Genomic DNA, 24,507 nt, shown 5'->3' with positions numbered 1-24,507 from the left:
GGCAAGTGCTCTACCACTGAGCCACCTTCCCAGCCCCTGGTGCCTGGCTTTAATGATAATGTCTCACCTGCTACTTGGGAATATATATCCCTTGACTGTAATCAACCTGTTTTAGGTCTCCCATTATAGATGGGATGACTGGCACACATGACCACAACCAGCTTCTTTGGGTGGAGGCGAATTCTCTCAAACTTTTCTGTCCAGCTGGCCTAGATCTGTGGTTCTCCTAATCTCAGCTTCCCTATTAGCTAGGATTATAGGTGTAAACCACTAGCACTCAGCTAAACTTGTCTTTTCTGATGCTAAAACAACTATAAGAAGAGCTCAGCAATAAAAGATTTAAGCTATACAGGGGAATAAGCTAAGTGACAGCAGTATTAAAAGCCAGGCACCAGTGGCTCACATCTATAATCCTAACTACTCAGGAGGCTGAGATCTGAGGATCTCTGTTTAAAGCCAGACTCAGCAGACAAACCTGAGTCTTATTTCCAATGAATTATTAATGAAAGTATGGCTCAAATTGTGGGCAAAAAAAGCAGTGTGAGATTGGGAAGCCCCAATCTGGACTGTTTACAACTTTTCATTAGTATTATTTTTTTTTTTTGGATTATAATTTCTTTAAAAAAAATCACTGCAATTTTCTTTTTTTTCTTTTTTTTTTATTGGGGGGTCCGGTCATGGGGCCTGAATTCTGGGCCTGGGCGCTGTCCCTCAGCTCTTCAGCTCAAGGGTAGCGCTCTGCCACTTGAGCCACAGTGCCACTTCTGGCTTTTTTCTTTTTGCTTATGTGGTGCTGAGGAATTGAACCCAGGGCCTCATGCATGCAAATATTATTTATTATTCTACAGAATTTTATTGATTGATTGATTAGGGCCAGTCATGGGGCTTGAACTCAGTGCCTTGGGCTTTCATTTGGCTGTTTTGCTCAAGGCTGGTGCTCTACCACTTGAGCCACACTTCCACTTCTAGCTTTTTACTAGTTTTTTCTTTCTTTCTTTTTTTTCCCCCAGGGCTGAGGACCGAACCCCAGGGCCTTGTGCGTGCCAGGCAGGCGCCCTTCCGCTGGGCTAAACCTCCAGCCCCCTTTTTACTAGTTATATAGGTAAGAATCTCATAGATTCTTCTGTCCAGGCTCTCTTTGAACTATGATCCTCAGATCTTAGTTTCTTAAGTATTTTTGACTAAATTTTCATTATCAGGCAATAGTGTATTAGTAAGCATAAATTAATATTTGGAGTCACGTGCAATGGCTCATATCTGTAATCCTAGTTACCCGGGATGTGGAGACTAAGATTATAGTTTGAGGCTAGCCTAGGAATAAAAAGTTGCAAGATTCTTTCTCAATCAATGGCTGAGCATGTTATTCTTGCTACAGGGAAAGCACAATGTCACTCTCAACATGGGGAAGCCTAAGTAGGAGGATCAATATCCAAGCAAGTCCGGGAATATAGGAAGATAATATCTTCAAAAGTAATACTACAAAAATGGTATGGAAGTGTGGATAAAATGGTATAGTATCTGCTTATCAAGAGCTAGGACTTGAGTTTAAGCCCTAATCCCAGAGGGGAAAAAAAAAAAAGAAAACACTAGGACAACTTAACGAAAAAAGCTCTGTGACACTAACCTGTTCAGCTGTCCATGGCAACATACATGCTTCAGCTATTGCCGTCATAGCTTCCTTTGCATTGTTTCCACATTTTACATCTCCAATCTTATCTACAAGACCATCTAATACAATCTGAGCTGATGTTTTGGAGAAGTTTCCCTTCTGGGCAATCAAAGCAACTATGTGAAGCTTCATCTGCATCACCTGAACAACAGTAAATATCATAAAATTATGAGTCAGCCAAAAACATTTACTTAATCATACAGCAGCCTGTATCTGAAATAACTGCCATAACCAAACCAAAATCAAAATCTGAAGTAGAAGCAAAGTATTCTTCGTTTCTTTATCTTTTAAAACTTATCAAAGTAGCCAGATGACAGTGACGAGAGAAAAAAGACCCCCAATTCAGTTTCAATACAGAAGTTTGAGCTGAAAAATCCATTTTCCATATTCTCTTCTTATAATTTTCACGTTTTGAATCAATCTGAACACCCTAAACTGTGTATAATAAACCATAGTGACTGCCATACCTCAGAGTTAGTATTATAGCTGTTTAATGGGAATTAGGGTCACTTTGCCCATAAATATTTTCCTTTCTACTGTATGAATATTTTATTAAGCTACTAGAATTTCCATCAGCTATAGATCCACTTAGGAAATGAGTACCTTCTTGTTAAATGCAATTATCTTAGATGGGACTACCAGAACAAGTACCTCTAGTAAAGGTGATGTTCGATAAAAGAATTAAGAGCACTGAGAAGAATTTGAGCTATGAAAATTACCTAAAAGCTTAAATTCATAGTCCTCACTCAGTTTTGCTCAAGGCTGAAGGTCTATCATTGAGCCATGCTTTTAGCCTTCTAAGGACTTCAAATAATGCAACAATCATTTAAAGAAAAAACTACCAGATCTCAGTAAGAAGAATGAACTTTCCAGAGATTTACTTTTCTTCACTTTTAGCCTCCTCTTCCCAGATCTATCATAACGTTCAAAACCAACAGTCTCAAAATCATGACAATTGTGAAAACTAGAGCTGCACTGCTACAGGATGGCAGATCAGGTTTAGAGCTCCGTAAAAAAAAAAGTCCCAACCCAAATAAAGTATTGTCATTATTTGACTTATCTGGCAATTACTTTCCTGCAAAAGTTCCATTTGAAGGACCTGTTATTTGACCCAACTCTGACTAGCTGAGGGGAAAAAGTTCTATTCCCAAGAAATTGGTTGAAAATGACCAGTTTTAATACTGCAGCTGGCCCAAGGTTGCAATGCAGGCTGATACAAAGGAGTGTGATCAAACGCTTAGAAGTTGGAGAACTAAGATCACAGGTGATTTTGAAAGGGTCCTATTTATTCACAAGAATCTAAACAACTGTACACACTCAAGGTTGTGGTGCAGTTACAGGTTCTAACTGCTCACTTCTGGATGACCTTGAGACCCTGCAAAAACTAAAGTGAAGGCTAAGGTGATGTTGAAAGTGTTAGCATTGAAGGTATGCCCCAACACACATGCTTGGATTACTTTGGTAAAGGGTGGAAAGCATAACAGTTCAAAACATTTAAGGATATCTGCTGGCTATGAAGCCAACTGAGCAGAGACTCTGGTGGCTACAAATAAAAATTACAATAAAAGTACACATGACATTCTGAATGAATAGAACAAAAAATGAACATAATTATTGGTAAGACTGTAGGAAACATAAAATTCTCATATATTGCTGGTGTGAATGTAAAATGTTATAGTCATTTTAGAAAGCAGTTTGTCAATTCCTTAGAGGGTTTAAACAGCTATCATGTGACCTCAGCAGTTCTACTTCTAGGTTTATACCCTAGAAAACTGAAACTGTTGGTATAAAAATTTGTATGCCAATATTCAGTGACATAATTCACAATAGCACGAAGTTGAAACAACCTAAATGCACACTGACTGATAAATGAGAAACTAAGATGGGACATGGGATATATCTATAAAATGGAATATTATCTGGTAACTTTAAAAAACACAGCTGATATATTGGTGAATCCTGAAAACACTCTAAGTATAAGTCACACAGAAAGGTTTATATTCTGGGATTCTATTTATCTAAAATATATAGGAGAGGTGAATTCAGAAACAAATAAGCAAAAATAGTAGGTAGGGGCTGAGGATAGTAACAGAAGGTGACTACTACTCAGTATGTGGTTTTTCTTGTGGACAATAAAAATATTTTGAAGTTGGAGTTGCAGAACTAAAATTTATTGTATTGTATAATTTACAACAGTGAGCATTATAGTTTCTGATTTGTTATTAAACATACAGACATAAGATTATTCTGTTTATGGATCTAACACAGAAAGGTATTGGCTAAAATCAGGTATCCTCCCTTCACATATATAGAAACTGCATAAAGAATTTTAAAGGGTTGAATGAAGGCAAGAAGGCAGGACAAGAATATGGGTGGATAACTGAAATATAGAGAGAGCTGAGGTCTTGCCAGATTGAGGGAAGCACATTACAGGAGGAAGGTAGGGACCTCTACAGAGAAAATTGAAGGTGAAAGAATGGAAAAAGGGACTAGAAGGATACCAAAAATAAAATTGTCAACATTTTCTTTATAAAGTCCTAATTACATAAGCTGACCTACAGAATGATAGAACATAAATTATTTCCAATTAAAAACATTAACTCTAGAAGTAAAAAAAAAAAAAAAAAAATACCTGAAAATTAGTTTCTTTCCATCCAGGCTTTTTGGCAAGCATCCTCACTAATGACTGACAAGGCATTTCAGCTCGCTCCATTAGTTCAACGGCCTTGAGGTAAAATAAGACAATAAGACAGTTAAATGGTTAAAGAGTAGTTCCATAGTTCCAAAATCAAGTAATTCCTTATCTCTGAAAGAGACTAGAACCATTGAGAGAGAGTTAATAGAGGGAACTTCTTTTTGTTATACTTTACCTTTTAAACTAAGTACTTAGTTTATAAAAATTTAAATATCAAAATTTTAAATTTCATTTACTAATGTACAAACTGACAAAAAACAAAGGCCATCCAATGCAAGTGTTGGAAGATAAAACATTAAGCAGTTACAAAAAACAAATAAATCAAAAAAGTCTTTCATGTATCAATTTCACTGCTTCCACATAATCTTTCTCTCACATTCCATTCATCCCTTTCCACCTACCTTTTGGAACTCTTCCATACAGGCAAGCCTTTCCTTCCAGTTACTGCTATCTAAAAGCTGTATACAGGTAGGGGGAAGGACAGCTGAAGCTTTTTCTTCACATACTTCTATCTGTAGGATTCAAAAATATATTAAAATTAGGAACTGGTTGTACAGTCTGTAAAAACTGAACTATGGAGTTTATGGACAGGGATAGGATAGGTAAAGATGGAGGAGAATGATGGAAGGGGTGACACATTGATCAAGATGCACTATACTGATTATGTGACATATGGAAATGAAACTCTTTTGCATACCTTAACAAAAACAAATATATAAAAATTAGATATTGGTTAGCGAAACACCTTTGTCACAATTAAAAGAACATTCTCATAGATATGTTATAGTATGAGGCTTCTTCAATATTGGGAAGTTTTTCCAAGGTACTTTCAAGAAGCAGTAATATAGTAATATATTACTATAATATAGTAACTATAGAACCCAGCAAAGAAAGAACTCACATGTCCTTATAGAGCTCAACATTGCAGTTTCAAACTTTAAGAAACAGTGTTACACTCACAGAGAGTTCTGGTTCCACTATTTCTTTGGTCTCCAATCCTTTCTTATTCTTGGTTCCAGTGCTCCCTGTACCTCCTGGAGCAGCTGGTTTCCCTTTCTTAGGTGGCCCACCAACCTAGAAGAAATTTTTAAAAAGTGAAACTGTAAGGATTTGAATAATGGTTCTTAAAACCTTTTTGGCTCAGAGAACTCTTTGAAATTTTGATTAAAATTACAGGTTAAAAAAAAATCTGTACACAGAATTTAGCGCAGGTTCCAAAGCAGGGAAATGGTCTGCATATAGCACCTCTAATTCAGAATAAATCAATAAAATAAATAAAACAAAATGATGGAATTATATTTATAAATGAATTTGAAAATGATATCTTGATGTTCTAAAAATGCCTCTCAATCTTTACAATGGCAAAAGATAGTTTCCATAACATTTATTGAAGAATTAATCCCAAGAAGCCAGGCACTGGTGGCTTACACCTGTAATCCTAGCTACTCAGGAGGCTGAGATTTGAGGATCACAGTTCAAGGCCAGCCAGGCAGGCAGGAAAGTCCATGAGAATCTTATCTTCAATTAACCACCAGAAAATTGAAAGTGGTGCTGTGGCTCAAATGTAGAGCGCTAGCCTTGAGCTGAAGAGCTCAGAGACAGTGCCCAGGCCCAGAGTTCAAGACCCATGACCGGCAAAAAAACAAAACAAAAAAAGAAACCAAAAAAAAAAAAAAAAAAAAAAAAAAGCCACCAAAAAACAAAAAAACTTAATCCCAATGGTTCCCAGTATCAGTGCTATTTTTCATTGGAAAAATAGATTATGTGGCAGCCGGGTGCTGGTGGCTCACGCCTGTAATCCTAGCTACTCAGGAGGCTGAGATCTGAGGATCATGGTTCAAAGCCAGCCCGAGCAGGAGAGACCATGAGACTCCTATCTCCAATAAACCACCAGAAAACCGGAAGTGGCGCTGTAGCTCAAGTGGTAGAGGGCTCGCCTTGAGCTGAGGGACAGCGCTCAGGCCCAGAGTTCAAGCCCCACGACCGACAAAAAAAAAAAAAAAAAAAAAAAAAAACATTATTTGGGGGCTGGGAAGGTGGCACAGTGGTAGAGCGCTTGCCTTGCATGCCTGATGCCCTGGGTTCGATTCCTCAGCACCACATAAAGCAAAAAGAAAAAAGCCGGAAGTGGCGTTGTAGCTCAAGTGGTAGAGCGCTAGCCTTGAGCTGAAGAGCTGAGGGACAGCGCCCAGGCCCAGAATTCAGGCCCCACGACCGGATCCCCCCTACCCCACACACACACACAAAAAATACCACATTATTTGCTAAGCTATGAGCTGTAAGAAATCTTCAGTTATTGTGAAAGATGGCCATCTCACTGAATCTTTTTTTTTTTGTCCGTTGTGAGGCCTGAACTCTGGGCCTGGGCACTGTCCCTGAGTTCTTCTGCTCAAGGCTAGCACTCTACCACTTGAGCCACAGAACCACTTCCTGCTTTTTCTGCTTATGTGTGCTGAGGAATTGAACCCAGGGCTTCATGCGTGCAAGGTAAGCACTCTACCACTGAGTTACCTTCCCAGCCCTTGTCTTGTTTTATATCACTATAACAGGAACACATGCAGTATTTCACAATTTTATTAAGCATGACACAGCTTTTGTTAATATGTTCTTTATTAGCTGTGTACATTAAACCTCTCTGCATTAAATAATTCGTGTCCAAGTATCAATTAATTCCTATGTGGTTAAGAATTTTTATCAAGAATATATGGTTGTCAGGCTTGGTGGCTCACATCTGTAATACCAGCCCTAGTGGGTACAGATAAAAGCATCTTGAGTTTGAAGCCAGCATGGGCTAATAGTGAAACCATGTATTAAAAAAAATACAAAAATACCCAAACCAAACAAAAACCTCCCAAATGTCATTTTAGATGTTGAAAAGGTTCCAGCCTCTGCCTCCTAAATGCTATGATCACAGGCTTGTTACCATAATCAGCTAGTAACTTTATATAATATCATCCTTATAAACCTGGAATAAATTTATAATCTTAGAATATTCCTTACTGGATTCTCATTTGCTAATATTTGTTTACTTATCTTCACTGAAATTCATTTCACCATCATTTTGTAAGGTCACAAGAAAACAAATATATCACAAGTACTACAATCAATGATAGTATAATGGTAACACACATCACTACTCACAGTTTTTTTCTGCTTACATTGTATTTGTTAAGAAGTGCCCAAACTTACAAGCAGGACAGGAGGGGTGACTCAAGTGGTAGAGTACCAGATGATCAAGTGCCAGGCCCCAAATTCAAATCTTGTACCAAGGAGGAAAAAAAAAATAAAGCAAGGAAAAAAAATTGTTTTTATTGGGTTGATCCTGGTGCTTGAATTGAGAGCCTGTGTGCTGTTCCTTAAGTTTTGTGCTCAAGGCTAGTGTTTTACTTGAGCACTTGAGCCACAGCTATACTCTCAGCTTTTTTTTTTTATGGTAACTGGAGATAAGAGTTTCATGAATTTTCTTGCTGGGACTGGCTTTGAACCATGATTCTCAGACCTCAGTGTCCTGAGTAGCTAGGATTACAGGAGTGAGCCACTGATACCTGGTTCTTGTTTGTTTTTTAAAGACTCCTTCATAATAAGAGAAGACTAGCTAGTTTAGGGAAGAGAGTTTGAAAATATGAGAACCAAGTGGAATACTGTAAGAAATCTAGACAGTTTTGTTTGTTTCTTTTTTGGTCGTAGGGCTTGAACTCTAGGCCTGGGCAGTTTTCCTGAGCTCTTCAGCTCAAGGTGAGCACTCTACCACTTGAGCCAAGATACCATTCCTGTTTTCTGGTGGTTAATTGGAGACAGGAGTTTCACAGACTTTCCTGGCCTGGCTGGTTTTGAACCGTGAGCCTTCAGATCTCAGCCTCCTCAGTAGCTAGAATTACAGGCATGAGCCACGTGCCCAGCTAGACAGGTTTTGAATGTGAATTACTGTCTAGACACAGGAGCTCAGGAGGAAAGCCAAGTGCTGGTGGTTCACTCCTATAATCCTAGCTATTCAGTAGGCTGAGATCTGACAATCACAGCCTGATCCAAAGCCAGCCCAGGCAGGTCCATGAGACTCTTTATCTCTAATTAACCACCAAAAAAAGGAAATGGAGCTATGGCTCAAAGTGGTAGAGCACTAGGCTTGAGCACAAAAGCTTAGGGACAACACAATCGACCAAAAATAAATAAATAAAAATAAAATTCTGAGGAGTCTCATAAGAAAAAAAGGGTCTTGACAATGTTGTTAGACACCTTGTATTCATACACTGTTTTGTAGAATGGGAACTTCTTTGTACAACTACTTAAATAATAATTTTTTAAAAGTAAAAAAAAAAGGGGGGGTCTTGATAACATTTCATTTATTACAAATATGTTTTATACTATTGAATTGAAAACCCATGTCTGAGCCGGGCGCTGGTGGCTCACGCCTGTAATCCTAGCTACTCAGGAGGCTGAGATCTGAGGATCACGGTTCAAAGCCAGCCCGGGCAGGAAAGACCATGAGACTCCTATCTCCAATAAACCACCAGAAAACCGGAAGTGGCGCTGTAGCTCAAGTGGTAGAGCGCTCGCCTTGAGCTAAAGGGCTGAGGGACAGCGCTCAGGCCCAGAGTTCAAGCCGACAAAAAAAAACAAAAAACAAAAAACAAAAAAACAAAAAACAAAAAAAAACCCATGTCTGAAAATTAAGATTGTTATATTTACCATACATCTGAAAAAGTACTTCAATACATTTTTGGGGGGATTAGGAGAGTCAAGCTCTGGGGCTTGAACTCAAGGCACTTGAGTCACAGCTCCACTTCTAGCTCTTTTGGTAGTTAACTGGAAATAAGACTCTCGTGGACTTTCCAGCCCAGACTGGCTTCAAATCAAGATTCTTAGATCTCAGCTTCCTAAGTAGCTAAGGTTTCAGGCATGAGCCACTGGCTCCCAGATCAATACAATTTTTAACTTTAATTAGGCTTTAAAAAGCCAAGTGTATTGTTTAACTTTGTCTTCATTAACAAGTAGTCAAGGTGTTCAACGACATATCTCTGAAAATCACATTGGAAGAACAACCATGAACCTGACACTCAGACTCTACATTATTAAATTCTAATTTTTAAACCATCTGTTAACCTTAGCAGTAGGTGCCTTTTTTAAGGGTCCTGGCTTTGGTGCTGTAATGTCCTTTGTGTCCTTGTCCCCTGCAGCCCCTGAAGCAGCAGCAGCCCTTCCAGGAAGAGGCTTGAATTCCTTCTTTTCAGCTGCAAGTCCAGCTTTCTTACCATGTATCAGCTCCACTTTTTCCGAACATTCTTTGATCTGCAGAATGAAAGTTAGATAAACATCACTATGTTGCACTTAATTTTAAACACGACCACTAATTTCTTAGTAAGTCATTTCTGGGAAGGAGAAAGCAGGAAGAATAAGGTGTGGCTCAAGTAATACAGAGCCTGCCAGACCCACGTTAAAATCCCAATACTTGGGGGAGCAGGGAGAGGGAGGGGGGAAAGGATGCCTTTTTCAACTATGCATGAGAATTGAGAAAAGTTTTCAAAAAATATAAAAATTATCTTGACTTTCTTGGCAGTCCATTTTATTTCTTCACAAATTAAGATTTCTGATAAACAATGGCCATAGTTCTGATGGAAGATTATATTTTAAATGTTCACTTTCCAGGTTACCATTTTTACAGATTGGTCACTCAAATTCTGTTTGGCTATAATTAGAACAGTATTTCTACTAACAACACCACTGCAGCCTATAATGAAATTTATATCTTCAAAAGTTCTATTTTCAAACTTGAAGTCTGAACTACCAGTGAAGCATATAAATAAAATTTCATGAGGTGATTATCTGCATTTTTTTTCCCTAAAGTGAAACAAAACACACACAACTGATAAGAGAACCAGGAGTAGTGGAGCATGCTTATAATCTGAGCTTCTAGGGAGGCAGAAGCAGGAGAATCACAAAGTTGATGCCAGTCCAGCAAAATCCTCAGTAAAATAAAAATAAAAGGGCCGAGCGGGGAAAGGGCATGACTCAAAAGTGTACTTGCAAGATCCCCAGCAGTTCAATCCTCAGCACAGTCCTCCTCCAAAAACTGCATTGTGTGTGCAATATAAAATTTCTTTTCTACTTTACTTTTGTGTATATGTGGTACTGGGGCTTGAACTAAGGGCCTGAGCATTCTCCCTTAGGTCAAGGCTGGTGTTCTATCACTTGAGCTATAGCTCCACTTCCAGATTTTTAGAGATGAGTTGGAAATAAAACTCTCATGGACTCTCCTGCTTGGGATGGCTTCAAACCTAGATCCTCAAATCTCAGCCTCCTGAGTTGCTAGAATTATAGGTGTGAGCAACCCATGCCTGGCTTCTTCCTACTTTGAGTTGCAAAAAGCCAAACTAAACCAAACAAACACAAAACACCAACAAAAAACAATTACAAGTATTTATCAAATGGGTTATCAGTATTTTCAAATTTCTTTCTTTTTTGTCAGTTGCGGGGCCTGAACTCTGGGCCTGGGTGCTGTCTCTCAGCTCTTCAGCTCAAGGCTAACACTCTACCACTTGACCTACAGCGCCACTTCCAGCTTTTTCTGCTTATGTGGTACTGAGGAATAGAATCCAGGACCTCATGCATGCAAGGCAAGCACTTTACCACTGAGCCACCTTCTCAGCCCTATTTTCAAATTTCTAAGCAATAAATCCACAATAGAAAACCACAATTTTATTGTTCACTTTCATTATAAAAATTGCTATTGACCTACCTTATCAAGCTTGAGTTTGTCTACATCAGCTAGGAATGGATTTACTGCTTTCTCACCAACCACCTTCAAAGCAGTACCCAATGCTTCAAATGCAGCATCTCTGACTTCAGGAGCAGAATCATTGATGTGCTATACTCCAGAAGTAAGCAAAATGATCTTTAATATAGACTACCTGAGGTATTACTAATTTTAATTCAGATCACTAACTGTTGGATAAGAATTTGCCTTTTTTAATTTACTGAAGTTAATTATCAATTAAGTTATTCGTTCACAAATTCTTTCTGGATTAAAGAAACCACCTGTATCAATACAGCAAGTATATGATTAGCTTCATTTTATCATAATGTCTCTCTTCCACACAATCTTCAAATAATCCAGATTTGATGTCGACATTTGGCTATATCTAGCTGAATAGCACTAAGTGGCCAACTTACCAAAATATTCAGCAATTAGTAGAATCATAAAGTCATAAAGCTAACTTATCCTTTCCTTGAAGAATGGAAACACACTAAGGTATCTAAGGAAGGTCTGTTTTTTTAAAAGAGCATAATCTACACCATGAAAGTTACATAGTTATTGTAAGGAAAAAATTTTCTGCCTAGGTATAAAGTATCATCCCAGTTACACTGACAGTCTGTACCTTAAGTAGAGCAGCACAAAAGGGCTTCAGTAAGCTCTTTGGCAGGGTAGAAGCAGTGCAGTGACGGAAGCTTCTTGCAATAAAAAGAGATGTCTGCTGCTTGATGGTTGGATTTTTATTATCCATTACTGCTAAAACGTCCTCACTGATATTCTGTAATGTGGTCTTTAGGAAGAAAATATGGTTAATGCACTTTTAAAAATTGTAATTATTAAAAATATCACAATGACAAAACTTACTTTACATAAAACCACAAATTCAAGCAGGCAACTTACAGTAAGGAAAATTGCATCAATTGCCTCCTGCAGGGCTTGTACCACTTGAGGCTTTTTTTCTTTGAATTTCTCCAAAATGGTTGGTACAACCTGTAAAAGTGAACAGCTAGAGTAATACTCAGCAATAAAAAAGAATGAACTACTGATACATTATAACATAGCTGAAACAAAATCTCATAAATTATGCTGGGTGAAAGAAGCTAGTCACAAATGACCACATAGAGTAGGATTCTGCTTAAATGAAGTGTCAAATTTATAGAGATAGGGTTTGGAGATAAGGGCCTCATGAACTTTCTTGCCTGGGCTGGCTTCGAACTGTGATCCTCAGATCTCAGCCTCCTGACGAGGATTAAAAATGTGAGCCACCAGCACCCAGCAACATTAGATCTTCTTCTTCTTCTTTTTTTTTTTTTTTTTGTCGGTCGTGGGCCTTGAACTCTGGGCCTAAGCGCTGTCCCTCAGCTCTTCAGCTCAAGGTGAGCGCTCTACCAGTTGAGCTACAGCTCTACCACTTGAGCTATAGCACCACTTCCGGTTTTCTGGTGGTTTATTGGAGATAAGAGTCTCAGAAATTTTCCTGCCCAGGCTAGCTTTGAACCGCTATCCTCAGATCTCAGCCTCCTGAGTAGCTAGGATTACAGGCGTGAGCCACCGGCGCCAGGCTTAATAGATATAAGATATGATTTTTATTTGGTAGTGTTTACTTTTGTGAAGTATGTTCTCAGAAATTATATTTAATGTAAGCAAGCTCCAAATACCATAGCTCAAGTGAGGTTGCACGTTAATTTCATAATATAAAACTGACATAACTAGAAACTATTAAAACAGTTTTGGTCAGTGTAGGAAGTCAAATAGCTTAAAGGAAGTCAAATAACTCTTTTTTTTTTTTTTTTGTCGGCCGTGGGGCTTGAACTCTGGGCCTGGGCGCTGTCCCTCAGCTCTTCAGCTCAAGGCGAGCGCTCTACCACTTGAGCTACAGCGCCACTTCCGGTTTTCTGGTGGTTTATTGGAGATAGGAGTCTCAAGGTCTCTCCTGCCCGGGCTGGCTTTGAACCGCGATCCTCAGATCTCAGCCTCCTGAGTAGCTAGGATTACAGGCGTGAGCCACCAGCGCCTGGCTCAAATAACTCTTTAAGTTACTCAATTTTTAGGACACTAAGCCATTCTAAGTATTTCAGATCAGATTAAGAGGTCAGTTGATAATTTCCGTAGTTAAAGAAAGCATCTCAACTCCTTAATGCTAGTGTTTTTTTTTCTTTGCAGTTATCAAAAAATATGAATATTTCATGAATTTGTGTACCATCCTTGCACATGGGCCATGGTAATCTCCCTATCATTCTAATTTTAATATATTTGGTGCCAAAGCGAACATTTAACTCTATTATTAAACTTTCCGCAACCATACTTATTCAAAGAAAATCATGCAAGGCACTGGTGGCTCATGCCTGTAATCTTAGGTACACAGGAGGCTGAGATCTAAAAATCATGGCTTGAAGCCAGCCTGGAAAGGAAAGTTTATGAAACTGTAATCTCAAATAACCAGTAAAAAGCACACTGGAAGTATGGTCAAGTGGTAGAGCTCTAGCCAAGTAAGCCAAGCAAACAAGAGACCCTGTGTTTAAAAATTCCATTATCAGCCAGGCATTGGTAGCTCAAGCCTATAATCTAAGCTCTCAGAAGGCTGAGATCTGGGGTTGGCAGTTTAAAGCCAGCCTAGGCAAAAAAAAAAAAAAAAAAAGTCTTTGAGATTCTTTTTTTTTTTTAATTTTATTTTATTTTATTTGAGAACATACTGTACAGAGGGGCTACAATTACATGGGCAGGATAATGCATACATTTCTTACCAAGCATTGCAGCCTCCTCCTTTGTTTACCCTTCACCTCCCTTCCCAGCCTCCCCCCTCCCCCCACCCAATTGTACCCCCCTCCCCCCCTCTTTGAGATTCTTATCTCCAACTAACCACCAAAAAGCTAGAAGTGCAGTTATGGCACAAGTGATAGAGAACCAGCTTTAAGCAAAAAAGCTAAGGTACAATACCCAATTCCTAAGTTCAAGCACTAGTATTCGTAAAACAACAACAAAAATGCCACTACCAACAAAAAAGTTGTATATTCAGAAATTGTCATTAGATATTCTTCAAATAAACAGAGATTATCAAGTGTATTATACACAAATATTTCAAGTATATAATTTTTAAGAAGGTTAACACTATAAAACATTTTCTACATTAACCTCCCTTAAGAGTTTTTTTATTGGGCTGGGAAGGTAGCTCAGTGGTAGAGCGCTTGCCTTGCATGCCTGAGGCCCTGGGTTCGATTCCTCAGCACCACATAAGCAAAAAGAAAAAAGCCGGAAGTGGTGCTGGGCTCAAGTGGTAGAGCACTAGCCTTCAGCTGAAGAGCTGAGGGACAGCGCCCAGGCCCAGAGTTCAGTCCCCACAACCGGACCCCCCCAAAAAAGAGTTTTTTTATTAAGTTATTTTTATTGTGAAAATACTGTACAGAGGGGTTACAATTACATGAACAAGGTAATGAGTACATTTCTTATCAAGCATTATTGCCGTCTCCTTTGTTTCCCCTTACCATCCCTGCCCTCCCATCTCCTGTTCCCCCCCACACTTATGAGTTTTAGTGTTTTCATATACACATTTTTGTTATGGTACTGGTTACTAGAAACTGTTTTGTATTTTTCACAGGGGAGGTTCTGAGGCTAAAACCCAAGGTGTTATACATGCTTAACACGTGTTCTACTCATCAGCTATCTAATCCGTTGGTTATTATGAACTTTACTTACTATGTATGTATAGTCACCAAAATGAAGCAAGATCTTTGTAAGTAAATACTAAGCATATAAATCAACTCAATTACATATTTTAAAGTGCCTGATACTCTATATACGAAGTTTTTATAGCTTCAAATCTAGTATTTACGAGTAGCTAGGCTGCATATTAATAAAGCAGTGAGAAATTTACACTAACATAAAAAGATTTACATTAGAAAGTTGTTTTAAAGCATAAAGCAAACTAGTTTGCCATTTTTAATGGCAAAGACTGTTACTTACATGTCCTGCGTATTGTCCAAATTTCTTCCTTAGCCCAACTGCCAGGCCAGTAAGGCATTTTGCTGCCAAAGCTACCAACATGACATTAGTGTCCTTCCCAACAACCTAGAAGAAAAGAAAGGAGAAAAGAAAAAAAAAAGCCACACAATTTTGTCAAAGAGTATTAAAATGTATTCAAAAGATCTCTGAAAGCTACTATGTTAATAGATGGCCAATTTTATTTCTTACAAAAGAGGAAAACTTTTATTCTTTTTTGATAATAGTGAATTTAGGAAACTATTATAAACTTTTTCTGTTGTATGGGGACAATAGTGTCACTGTGTAGCCTATGCTGACCTCGAACTCACCATTCTCCTGTTTCTCCCTTCATTATGTTTACTGTGTCTTAAAGTTTTACAAAAACAAACACAAACAATGGGGCTGGGAAGGTGGCTCAGTGGTAGAGCACATGCCTTGCATGCCAGAGGCCCTGGGTTCTATTCTTCAGCACCACATAAGCAAAAAGAAAAAAGCCGGAAGTGGCACTGTGGCTCAAGTGGTAGAGTGCTAGCCTTGAGCTGAAGAGTTGAGGGACAGCGCCCAGGCCCAGAGTTCAGGCTCCATGACCGGATCCAAAAAAAAAAAAAAACACAAAACAATACACACAAAAAACCCAACCAACCAAACAAAAAAAAACCCCACACATATAAACCCACAATTTCAAATTACTGACTTTCCAGTAATGGTATAGGATACAAATGCAGGAGGGTAACACTGATAATGGCAGAAAAGCTGAAGGGCTACTAACTGCTTTGGGTCAGGAAAACCTAGAGTTTACCTCTGAAAGACACTACTGGGCAGAAGCTCTGTAATATTTATATAGTAAAAACTACCTTAGTCATCTTCTGGAAGTCCATAGGGATTCTAAATTGCAAACGCCAATGCAGTCATTCTTCTCTCTAAGGGAGTTCCTAGCCCTGCAGCTACCATTTTACTCACATAATCATCATTAAGTTTGTACTTGGAGGCTCTAAGCAGATTTTCCTCCATGTTTGTACTACTGACCTTGTATGACCCAAAGAGCCCAGCACTTATCTAAACTCATGGATGCATCAGTGTCAATTCGGTAAGATTGGGTTCCTTCCTGGTTATATATTTTTTTTGGGGGGAGTGTCCGGTCATGGGGCCTGAACTCTGGGCCTGGGCGCTGTCCCTCAGCTCTTCAGCTCAAGGCTAGCGCGCTACCACTTGAGCCACAGCACCACTTCCGGCTGTTTTCTTTTTGCTTATGTGGTGCTGAGGAATCAAACCCAAGGCAAGCACTCTACCACTGAGCCACCTTCCCAGCCCCTCCTGGTTATATTATTACGATGGCAAATTACCAAGTGAGTTGGTGCTAAAAAGCTGCTTTACTAGCTGTGCACCAGTAGTTCACATTCATAATACCTGCTACTTAGAGGGCTGAGATTTGAGGATCACAGTTCAAAGCTAGCTAGGTAGAAAAGTCTGTAGGACTCTTATTTCTAATTAACCACAACAAACCAGAGTGGAGCTATGACTCAAGTGGTAGAGCACAAGGCTTGAGCAAAAAAAGCTCTGGGACAGCACCTAGGTCCTGAGTTTAAGCCCCAGGGCAGGAACAAAAACAAAAACAAAAACAAAAACAAAGCAAAAAGTAATTACTTTACTTGCATTTCCACTTGTTTTTTAAAAAATTCTTTTCTCACTAGATGGCCTCTACTTCCAATTTTATCTAGCCTCTTAGTCCCCAAACCAGAATGCTTTATTTTCAATTGTTTTTATTGACAAATACATTTCATTTACTAAGAATAGTTTAGGAATATTCAACATAATACCAAATATCTAATTCTTCTGGAAAAAGTCTCAAAATCCTTTATATATTATGATTTTTAAAAATATGTATATGTGTGTATGTATATATAGATATATAAATTCATCATATATCCCTATGGTTTGCATAACATGATGATATAATACAGTATGGTATTCTTTGTCATCTAACAAAAAAAAAACCTTCATATAACAACAGATTAGAATAGCTTATTTCAATAACTATAGATTAGGATAGCTTATTTCAATAGTTCATCTTATGGAATTATAAAACTGTAATATTTAGTTCTAGGTCAGCAAGAGGTATTCAGAAAATAGCAAACAACGTATGAAAGGCAAAAAAATAATATATAAAGACTGGGAAACAAATTTTAAAGTTCTTTAAAAATATTACCTTTAATTCAAACACCATTAGACATGGTATTGTGTTTATGATAAGATCACTAAATTACTGAAGAAAAAAAATCAAGATCAGTGTTGTTGCCTCTATATAAAAACTGAAACACCTCCCACTTACCTTTTTTAATGCTTTTACTAAATCTGCATAATCTCCTGCTTCTAGTTTTGGGTTTTTCACTAGTACTTCTACAGCCTCCAGGGCTTCTTTTCTCTCTTGCCATTTTTTTGCCTCCTATAATAGAAAATAAAAGAGAAGACTAAAAGAATTATTTCTTATACTCTACTTATTCAAAGACATAACTTTTTTGTTTCAGAAACTTTTTTTGGTCAGTTGTGGGACTTGAACTGTGGGCCTGAGTGTTGTCCCTCAGCTCTTCAGCTCAAGGCTAGCGCTCTACAGCTTGAGCTACAGCGCCACTTCTGGTTTTCTAGTGGTTTAATGGAGATGAGTCTCATGGACTTTCCTGCCCAGGCTGGTTTTGAACCGTGATCCTCAGATCTCAGCCTCCTGAGTAGATAGGATTACAGGCATGAGCCACTGGTACCCAGCTTTGTTTCAGAAACTTTTTCTAAAGTTAATTTAAAATTAAAACTGTAGGGCTAGAGATGTGGTTCAAGCGGTGGAGTGCCTGCCTAGCAAGAATGAGGCCCTGAGTTCAAACTCCAGTACTACCAGAAAATAAACAAAACTGTAACTGTACCTGGTGGCTCTATTGTAATCCTACCTACTTGTCAGAGATTGAAGAATCATGTTTTGAGACCAGCCTGGGGGGAAAAGTTCTTGAGATTCCATCTTGTGATGGTGTTTGCCTGTCTATGGGGAAAACACAATGATGGGAGATGATACATGCTTGTCATCCCAGTGATGTGGAAAAGAAAATAGGAATATTGAAATTCAGGCTGGCCTGAGCATAAAGCCTAGACCCTCTTTCAAAAAAGGGCTAGGTCATGTGACTCAAGTACAAAAGGCCCTGTGTTCAAACTCATCTATCTACACGTCTATTTTAGTAGAGTACAAGGACCCAACTAGCTTTTATTTGCCACAGAAAGATGAAAAATGCCTAACCTCAAAAAGATTACAGCAAAAACATTGGGGAGAGGGCTTTTATTTTTATTAGTAGGATTTGAACTGAAGGCTTATGGTTGCTAGGATAAGCATACTAGCACCTTTCTAGCCTTTTTTGACTCTTTTGTGACAAGGTCTCACTTCCTGCTCAGGCACATATCTGGGATGCAATTCACCTATTTCAGGCTTCCAATCCTGGTATGGCGTGTGTGCTACCATGCTCCACTCATTGAAATAGTGTCATAGATTGTTTTGCCTGGCTGGCTTGAAAGCATGATTTGAGAGTCCAATGTAGCTAGGATGAGTGGTGTGTGTCATTATGACCAGCTACTGGTTGAGAAGGAGTCTCATGATGAACTTTTCTGCCTGGACCAGCCTCAAAATGAGTCTGTCCATTTTAAGGAACTAGGATTACAGGCATGAACTTCCCAAGTAAGATTAAAGAGAGGTTTAGACCAACAGTGCCCAGCTGTTTTTAAGATAGGGTGTCTCTATAGCCTAGGCTGACTTCAATAATCCTCCTGGCTCCAACTCCCAAGTTCTGGAATGCCTGGCTGACAGTTGTACTTTATTTTTTTTTGTTTTTGTTGGTTTTTTTTTTTTTTTTTTTTTTTGGGTCCGGTCGTGGGGCCTGAACTCTGGGCCTGGGCGCTGTCCCTCAGCTCTTCAGCTCAAGGCTAGCACTCTACCACTTGAGCCACAGTGCCACTTCCGGCTTTTTTCTTTTTGTTTATGTGGTGCTGAGGAATCGAACCCAGAGCCTCATGCATGCAAGGCAAGCACTCTACCACTGAGCCACCTTCCCAGCCCCTGGGATTCACTTTGTAACCTAAACTCACAGTCCTTCTGCTCCCAACTCCCAAGTACTGGGATTACAGGCATGTATCACTATACCTAGCAAATTTTATTTTATTTGTGTTGGTATTGAGGCTTGAACTCAGGTCCATCTGCTCTTGCTTATCTTTTTTGTATGTAGCTAGTACTCTATCACTTTAGTCTCACCTCCAATATAGAAGTTTTGATGGCTAATTGGAGGTAGTATCTCATGGAATTTCCTGCTCAGGCTGGCTTCTAACCTAATCTTCAGATCTCAGTTTCCTAAGTAGCTAAGATTATAGGTGTGAGTCACTGTTGCCCAGCTGCAACTTTTGTGTTGAGATTGTCTTGCTATGTAGCTAATCCAGGTTTCCCTCAAAATTGCAATTCTCCTACCTCAGTTTCCTATATGCTGGGATTACAGATGTTGCTATCATGCCTTGCTGAATGAACATAATTTAAGCAGCCAAGTAGAATCTCTCCTAAGAAAATGATGCTTAAGATGATGGGAGGAAAACCTCTGTGTAACTAATGTAAGCTAATAAAAAAAAATGTTTAAAAGACAAAAGATGATGGGAGGAGAAAGGGGAAGAGGAGGGAAAAAGAAGGATGCTTAGAGAAAATTTTGATTGTCACAACCGGTAAACATCCTGCAATAAACAGAGTAGCCCATCAAAACAGAAGTTATCTGACAAAAAATGCTAAGAAATTCTGGGCTCGAGTAATGACAAGGGGGATGAACAAGTAATGACAAGGGCGATGGTAACTGAAGGTTGAACTTGTGGCCTTATGCTTGCTAGGCTGGCTCCATGACCCCAGTCTCGTTTCCTTTAACTAATTATAGGCAGGGTTTCACTTCTCTTGACCAGCCAGACTGCATGATTTTGATTGTCCTATTTTACACCTTTCATACAACTGGGAGGACTGACATGTGCCACCAAGCCCAGCTTTATTTCACTGAGCTTGAAAACCTTTGATGGTGCCCAGACTAAGCCTGAACCATAATCATAGACTCTCAAACAGCTAGGATCACAAACATGAGCCACAATGCCTGGCTAGCTAAACTGGAGAGTTATTTAAAGATAAATCCAAAAAAAGCAAAAAGTCAAGAATAATAAAATTCTGGTTTTGACAAAATATATAAAAGAAAAAGTGCCATAATAATTGCATATACAAAGTAATATGAAAGTACAGAGGAAGTAACTCTCTTAAGGGAGAGATATGGGGTCAGAGTATGGGAATAATATCAGAAATAGTATTCTCTTATCTAAGTTATTATTTAAAATGAAGGAATTTTAGCTACTACTTACAATTTTGTCATAAAAGTCTTTGGGAAGTTTGGAAAGGACTTCTACTGCTTCCAAAAGCTCATAAGCATCTATCTGTGGCACTTCATCACCATCATCACCACCTTCCAGGAGAAAAAAACAAAATAGATGTTAAAAGGATGGAATGGTTTTTTCTTTGTCAGTTATCAGTCCTGGGGGGGGGGGGGGGGAGGGGAGAGAGGGGAGAGAGAGAGAGAGAGAGAGAGAGAGAGAGAGAGAGAGAGAGAGAGAGAGAGAGAGAGAGAGAGTGCGTGCGTGTGTGTGTGTGTGTCCTGGGGCTTGAACTCAGGGCCTGAACTCTGTCCCTGAACCTCTCTGTACTCAAAGGTAGCACTCTACCACTTGAACCACAGCACTACTTCCAGCTTTTTTCTGAGTAGTTTATTGGACATAAGAGTCTCATGGACTTTCCTGTACATCTCTAATGAAATCTTTTTTTTGCCAGTCCTGTGGCTTGAACTCAAGAGACTTATGAAGGCTTTTTTTTTTTTTTTTAAATTGGAGATGAGCCTCATGGACTTTCTTGCCTGGGCTGGCTTTGAACTGTGATCCTCAGATCTCAGACTCCTGAGTAGTTAGGACTATAGGTGTAAGCCAGTAGGGTCCAGCTCTCTGATGAAATCTTAACAAAGAAAGTATTAGTGTCATTCTTGCCACATTCAACATAAATTTTAACAAAAATATTCCTTTAAAATATGCCTAGTGGGCTGGGAATGTGGCTTAGTGGTAGAGTGCTTGCCTACCATGCATGAAGCCCTGGTTTTGATTCCTAGTACCACATAAACAGAAAAATCCAGAAGTGGCACTGTGGCTCAAGTGGTAGAGTACTAGTCTTGAGCAAAAGAAGCTCAGGAACAGTGCCCAGGCCTTGAGTTCAAGCCCCAAGACTGGCAAAAAATTTCAGGAAAAAAAAAAAATTGGCTTACCCCCCTCAGCATCACCACCAGCAGACTGTGGCTGTTCCAATTTAGCTTCTAGTTCTTGCTGGGAACGCAGAAACCGACTGGGTTTAGGAGCAACTGTTGGCAGTTTGACCCATTCTTCTTCCAGCTCTTTCAACTGAAAATATCACAAAATATTTTAACTTATTTACACATACATTGAAAGGTAATAATGAAATCTCCCTCCCCATAACTAATATAGGCTAAAAGAACTTATTTACAAAGCACCATTAGGGAATATACTTAATATTTATATTCATTCATTCATATATTAGAACTCATGTATGTAGCTCTAACCAGGCAAACAAGAAAAAAATAATTTTAAATTGTATATATTTTGTAGCACAAGTCAAACTGATTTACATTAGTTACTACACTGAAGATGTATATCTAAGCACTAAGGAAGAAGAATAAAGTCCACTTTTTAGGACACTGTCATTTCATGAATTCATATATTTGCATAACCAAAAAAATTACTAAAAATACTTTTAACAAGAAGGTAGACTGTGTTTCTAGAAGAAAGGGATTTAGATCAGTGATTAGTGCTTATCATAATCAAGACTGGGTTTACTTCCTAGGACTCCAATTCCCTAGTACCTCACCCTTTAAAAAAGATTAATTAGATTACTTTTAATACTAGAAAAGATTACTACCATACTAAAATCGCTGAAGGCATATTTGAAAGGCAAAACAACAACACAGAAAGGTAGGAAAAATCAACTGACTTTCAAATTAAGAATAAAAAATATGTATAAGAAGGGAATATCAACAAGGACAGGAAATTATCTCTTCATATTTACTTTATGTAAAGACAGCTGGAGAAGTTTGTGCCTCACCTGCACAGAATTTATATTTTGTAATGGTGGTCTCAAAGCATCCCGAATCCATCTATAAATCTCCACAGCAATTAGTTTGGCTTCATCTCGAACAGCTTTCTCACGAGACTCAAAGAGTTTTGGCAATACTTTGATAATTGGCTTAAGTAAAATAATCTTAGAACCAAATTCACTAGAAATAAAAAGTTGAGGGGAAAAAAGTCAACATGCAATATCATATTAAGTCAACATCATATTAATAGTTACATAGTATGAGTTTAAGGCACCAAAAGGAATTTATAATCATGACTATATTTTCATGAACTATTTACATCATTCTTCCAGCAATATTTATGTCTAAGACCCAAAATAATACTAACATCTAAAAACTAACTTTGTAAGTAAACAGATAAGGAAGAATTCAAATATATAAAGGGGCAATAAAAACAAAAATATATAGAAATTAGCCAGGTGCCGGTGGCTCACGCCTGTAATCCTAGCTACTCAGGAGGCTGAGATCTGAGGATCGAGGTTTAAAGCCAGCTCAGGCAGGAAAGTCTTGAGACTCTTTTTTTTTTTTTTTGTGTCGGTCGTGGGGCTTGGACTCTGGGCCTGGGCACTTCCCTCAGCTCTTCAACTCAAGGTGAGGGTTCTACCACTTGATCCACAGCGCCACTTCCGTTTTCTAGTGGTTTATTGGAGATAAGAGTCTCACAGACTTTCCTGCCCGGGCTGGCTATGAATAGCGATCCTCAGACCTCAGCCTCCTGAGTAGCTAGGATTACAGGCATGAGCCACCAGTGCCCAGCATTCCTGAGACTCTTATCTCCAATAAACCACCAGAAAACCGGAAGTGGCGCTGTGGCTCAAAGTGATAGAGTACTAGCCTTGAGCTGAGGAGCTGAGGTACAGTGCCCCGGCCCAGAGTTCAAACTCCATTACCAACAAAAAAAATTAATTAAAAAAATACACACACAGCCGGGCGCTGGTGGCTCACGCCTGTAATCCTAGCTACTCAGGAGGCTGAGATCTGAGGATCGCGGTTCAAAGCCAGCCCGGGCAGGAGAGACTGTGAGACTCCTATCTCCAATAAACCATCAGAAAACCGGAAGTGGCGCTGTAGCTCAAGTGGTAGAGCGCTCGCCTTGAGCTGAAGAGCTGAAGGACAGCGCCCAGGCCCAGAGTTCAAGCCCCACGACCGACAAAAAAAAAAAAATACACACACACACACACGTAGAAATTAGTTCAAAGTGATACACATATATATTAATATTCCTATAATTAAACCACAAATCCTGGCAATGTGCATTGAAGGCTAAAAATTACACAATGCCAAGTGCCACATTTGAGGAACTCTTACTTTTTTCCCTGGTTGTTATAGCATGCCAAGTCAAGTTTAGCAGTTTCTATATCCATTTAAACCAGAAACTCAACTGATACTCTGTAACAGAACTAAAGCACAAAGAATTTACCTTAAGGCTTTCCTCAGTGTCTCTATACAGGCCACTATGATCTTGGGGTTCTTATTGTCCAGGCCTTTTAGAAGTTCTTCTTGCACAGCCTCTCCCTTCTCAATTTCTATGTACATAAGACAGATCTCTATGCCCAGTTCCTTGGCTTTAGCTTTAGGTTGATTGAACACTTTACTTACAACACCTGACACAACTTCTCCTGTGGTTCTGCAACATAAACAATCACCATCACAAACAAAAGACACATTTTAGTAGAAATAGTAGGAAAAAGGTTTTGAAAGGGTATATCCCCTTGCTTAGAAACAAATTAGTTCCCAATTTTTAAATTTATGTTTGAGCTAGGGATGTAACTCAAATGGTAAAGGCCCTATGTTCAATCACTAATACCAATATAAATAAATGTTAAAAAAAAAAAAACTTAGCCGGGCGCTGGTGGCTCACGCCTGTAATCCTAGCTACTCAGGAGGCTGAGATCTGAGGATCGCGGTTCAAAGCCAGCCCGGGCAGGAGAGACCTTGAGACTCCTATCTCCAATAAACCACCAGAAAACCGGAAGTGGCGCTGTAGCTCAAGTGGTAGAGCGCTCGCCTTGAGCTGAAGAGCTGAGGGACAGCGCCCAGGCCTGGAGTTCAAGCCCCATGACCGACAAAAAAAAAAAAAAAAAAAAACTTACCCAATCCATAAAAACTTAAGGCACGATGTGCTAGATGTAGTTTCAGTTTATAAGTGCAGAAAATTCAAATAAATAAAAAATTCCTTAGGAATTGG

At 39.0% G+C, this 24,507-nt stretch overlaps 1 protein-coding gene and 1 pseudogene across 4 annotated transcripts in view; both read right to left on the bottom strand.

Moving 5' to 3' along the window:
* The window catches only part of Ckap5 (cytoskeleton associated protein 5), a 91,674-nt gene that overhangs the window by 43,624 nt on the left and 23,543 nt on the right, over nucleotides 1-24,507 (bottom strand). For all 4 annotated transcript variants that reach the window (XM_070032429.1, XM_070032430.1, XM_070032432.1 and 1 more), the window contains exons 4-17: nucleotides 23,740-23,946; nucleotides 22,289-22,460; nucleotides 21,438-21,570; nucleotides 20,494-20,594; nucleotides 17,420-17,533; nucleotides 15,073-15,177; nucleotides 12,013-12,102; nucleotides 11,738-11,902; nucleotides 11,098-11,226; nucleotides 9,465-9,650; nucleotides 5,325-5,438; nucleotides 4,766-4,876; nucleotides 4,302-4,394; nucleotides 1,625-1,810 (exon numbers count right to left, since the gene is read on the bottom strand). In XM_070032429.1, coding sequence (XP_069888530.1) covers nucleotides 1,625-1,810; nucleotides 4,302-4,394; nucleotides 4,766-4,876; nucleotides 5,325-5,438; nucleotides 9,465-9,650; nucleotides 11,098-11,226; nucleotides 11,738-11,902; nucleotides 12,013-12,102; nucleotides 15,073-15,177; nucleotides 17,420-17,533; nucleotides 20,494-20,594; nucleotides 21,438-21,570; nucleotides 22,289-22,460; nucleotides 23,740-23,946 — 1,906 coding nt within the window. The remainder of the gene's footprint in view (nucleotides 1-1,624; nucleotides 1,811-4,301; nucleotides 4,395-4,765; nucleotides 4,877-5,324; nucleotides 5,439-9,464; nucleotides 9,651-11,097; nucleotides 11,227-11,737; nucleotides 11,903-12,012; nucleotides 12,103-15,072; nucleotides 15,178-17,419; nucleotides 17,534-20,493; nucleotides 20,595-21,437; nucleotides 21,571-22,288; nucleotides 22,461-23,739; nucleotides 23,947-24,507) is intronic.
* On the bottom strand, nucleotides 13,281-13,380 carry LOC138834247 (U6 spliceosomal RNA; annotated as a pseudogene).

Source organism: Dipodomys merriami, unplaced genomic scaffold (genome assembly GCF_024711535.1).
Source record: "Dipodomys merriami isolate MVZ:Mamm:240054 unplaced genomic scaffold, mDipMer1.0.p SCAF_21, whole genome shotgun sequence".
Classification (NCBI taxonomy): Eukaryota; Metazoa; Chordata; class Mammalia; order Rodentia; family Heteromyidae; genus Dipodomys; species Dipodomys merriami.
This window is presented reverse-complemented; position numbering and strand designations above follow the sequence as displayed.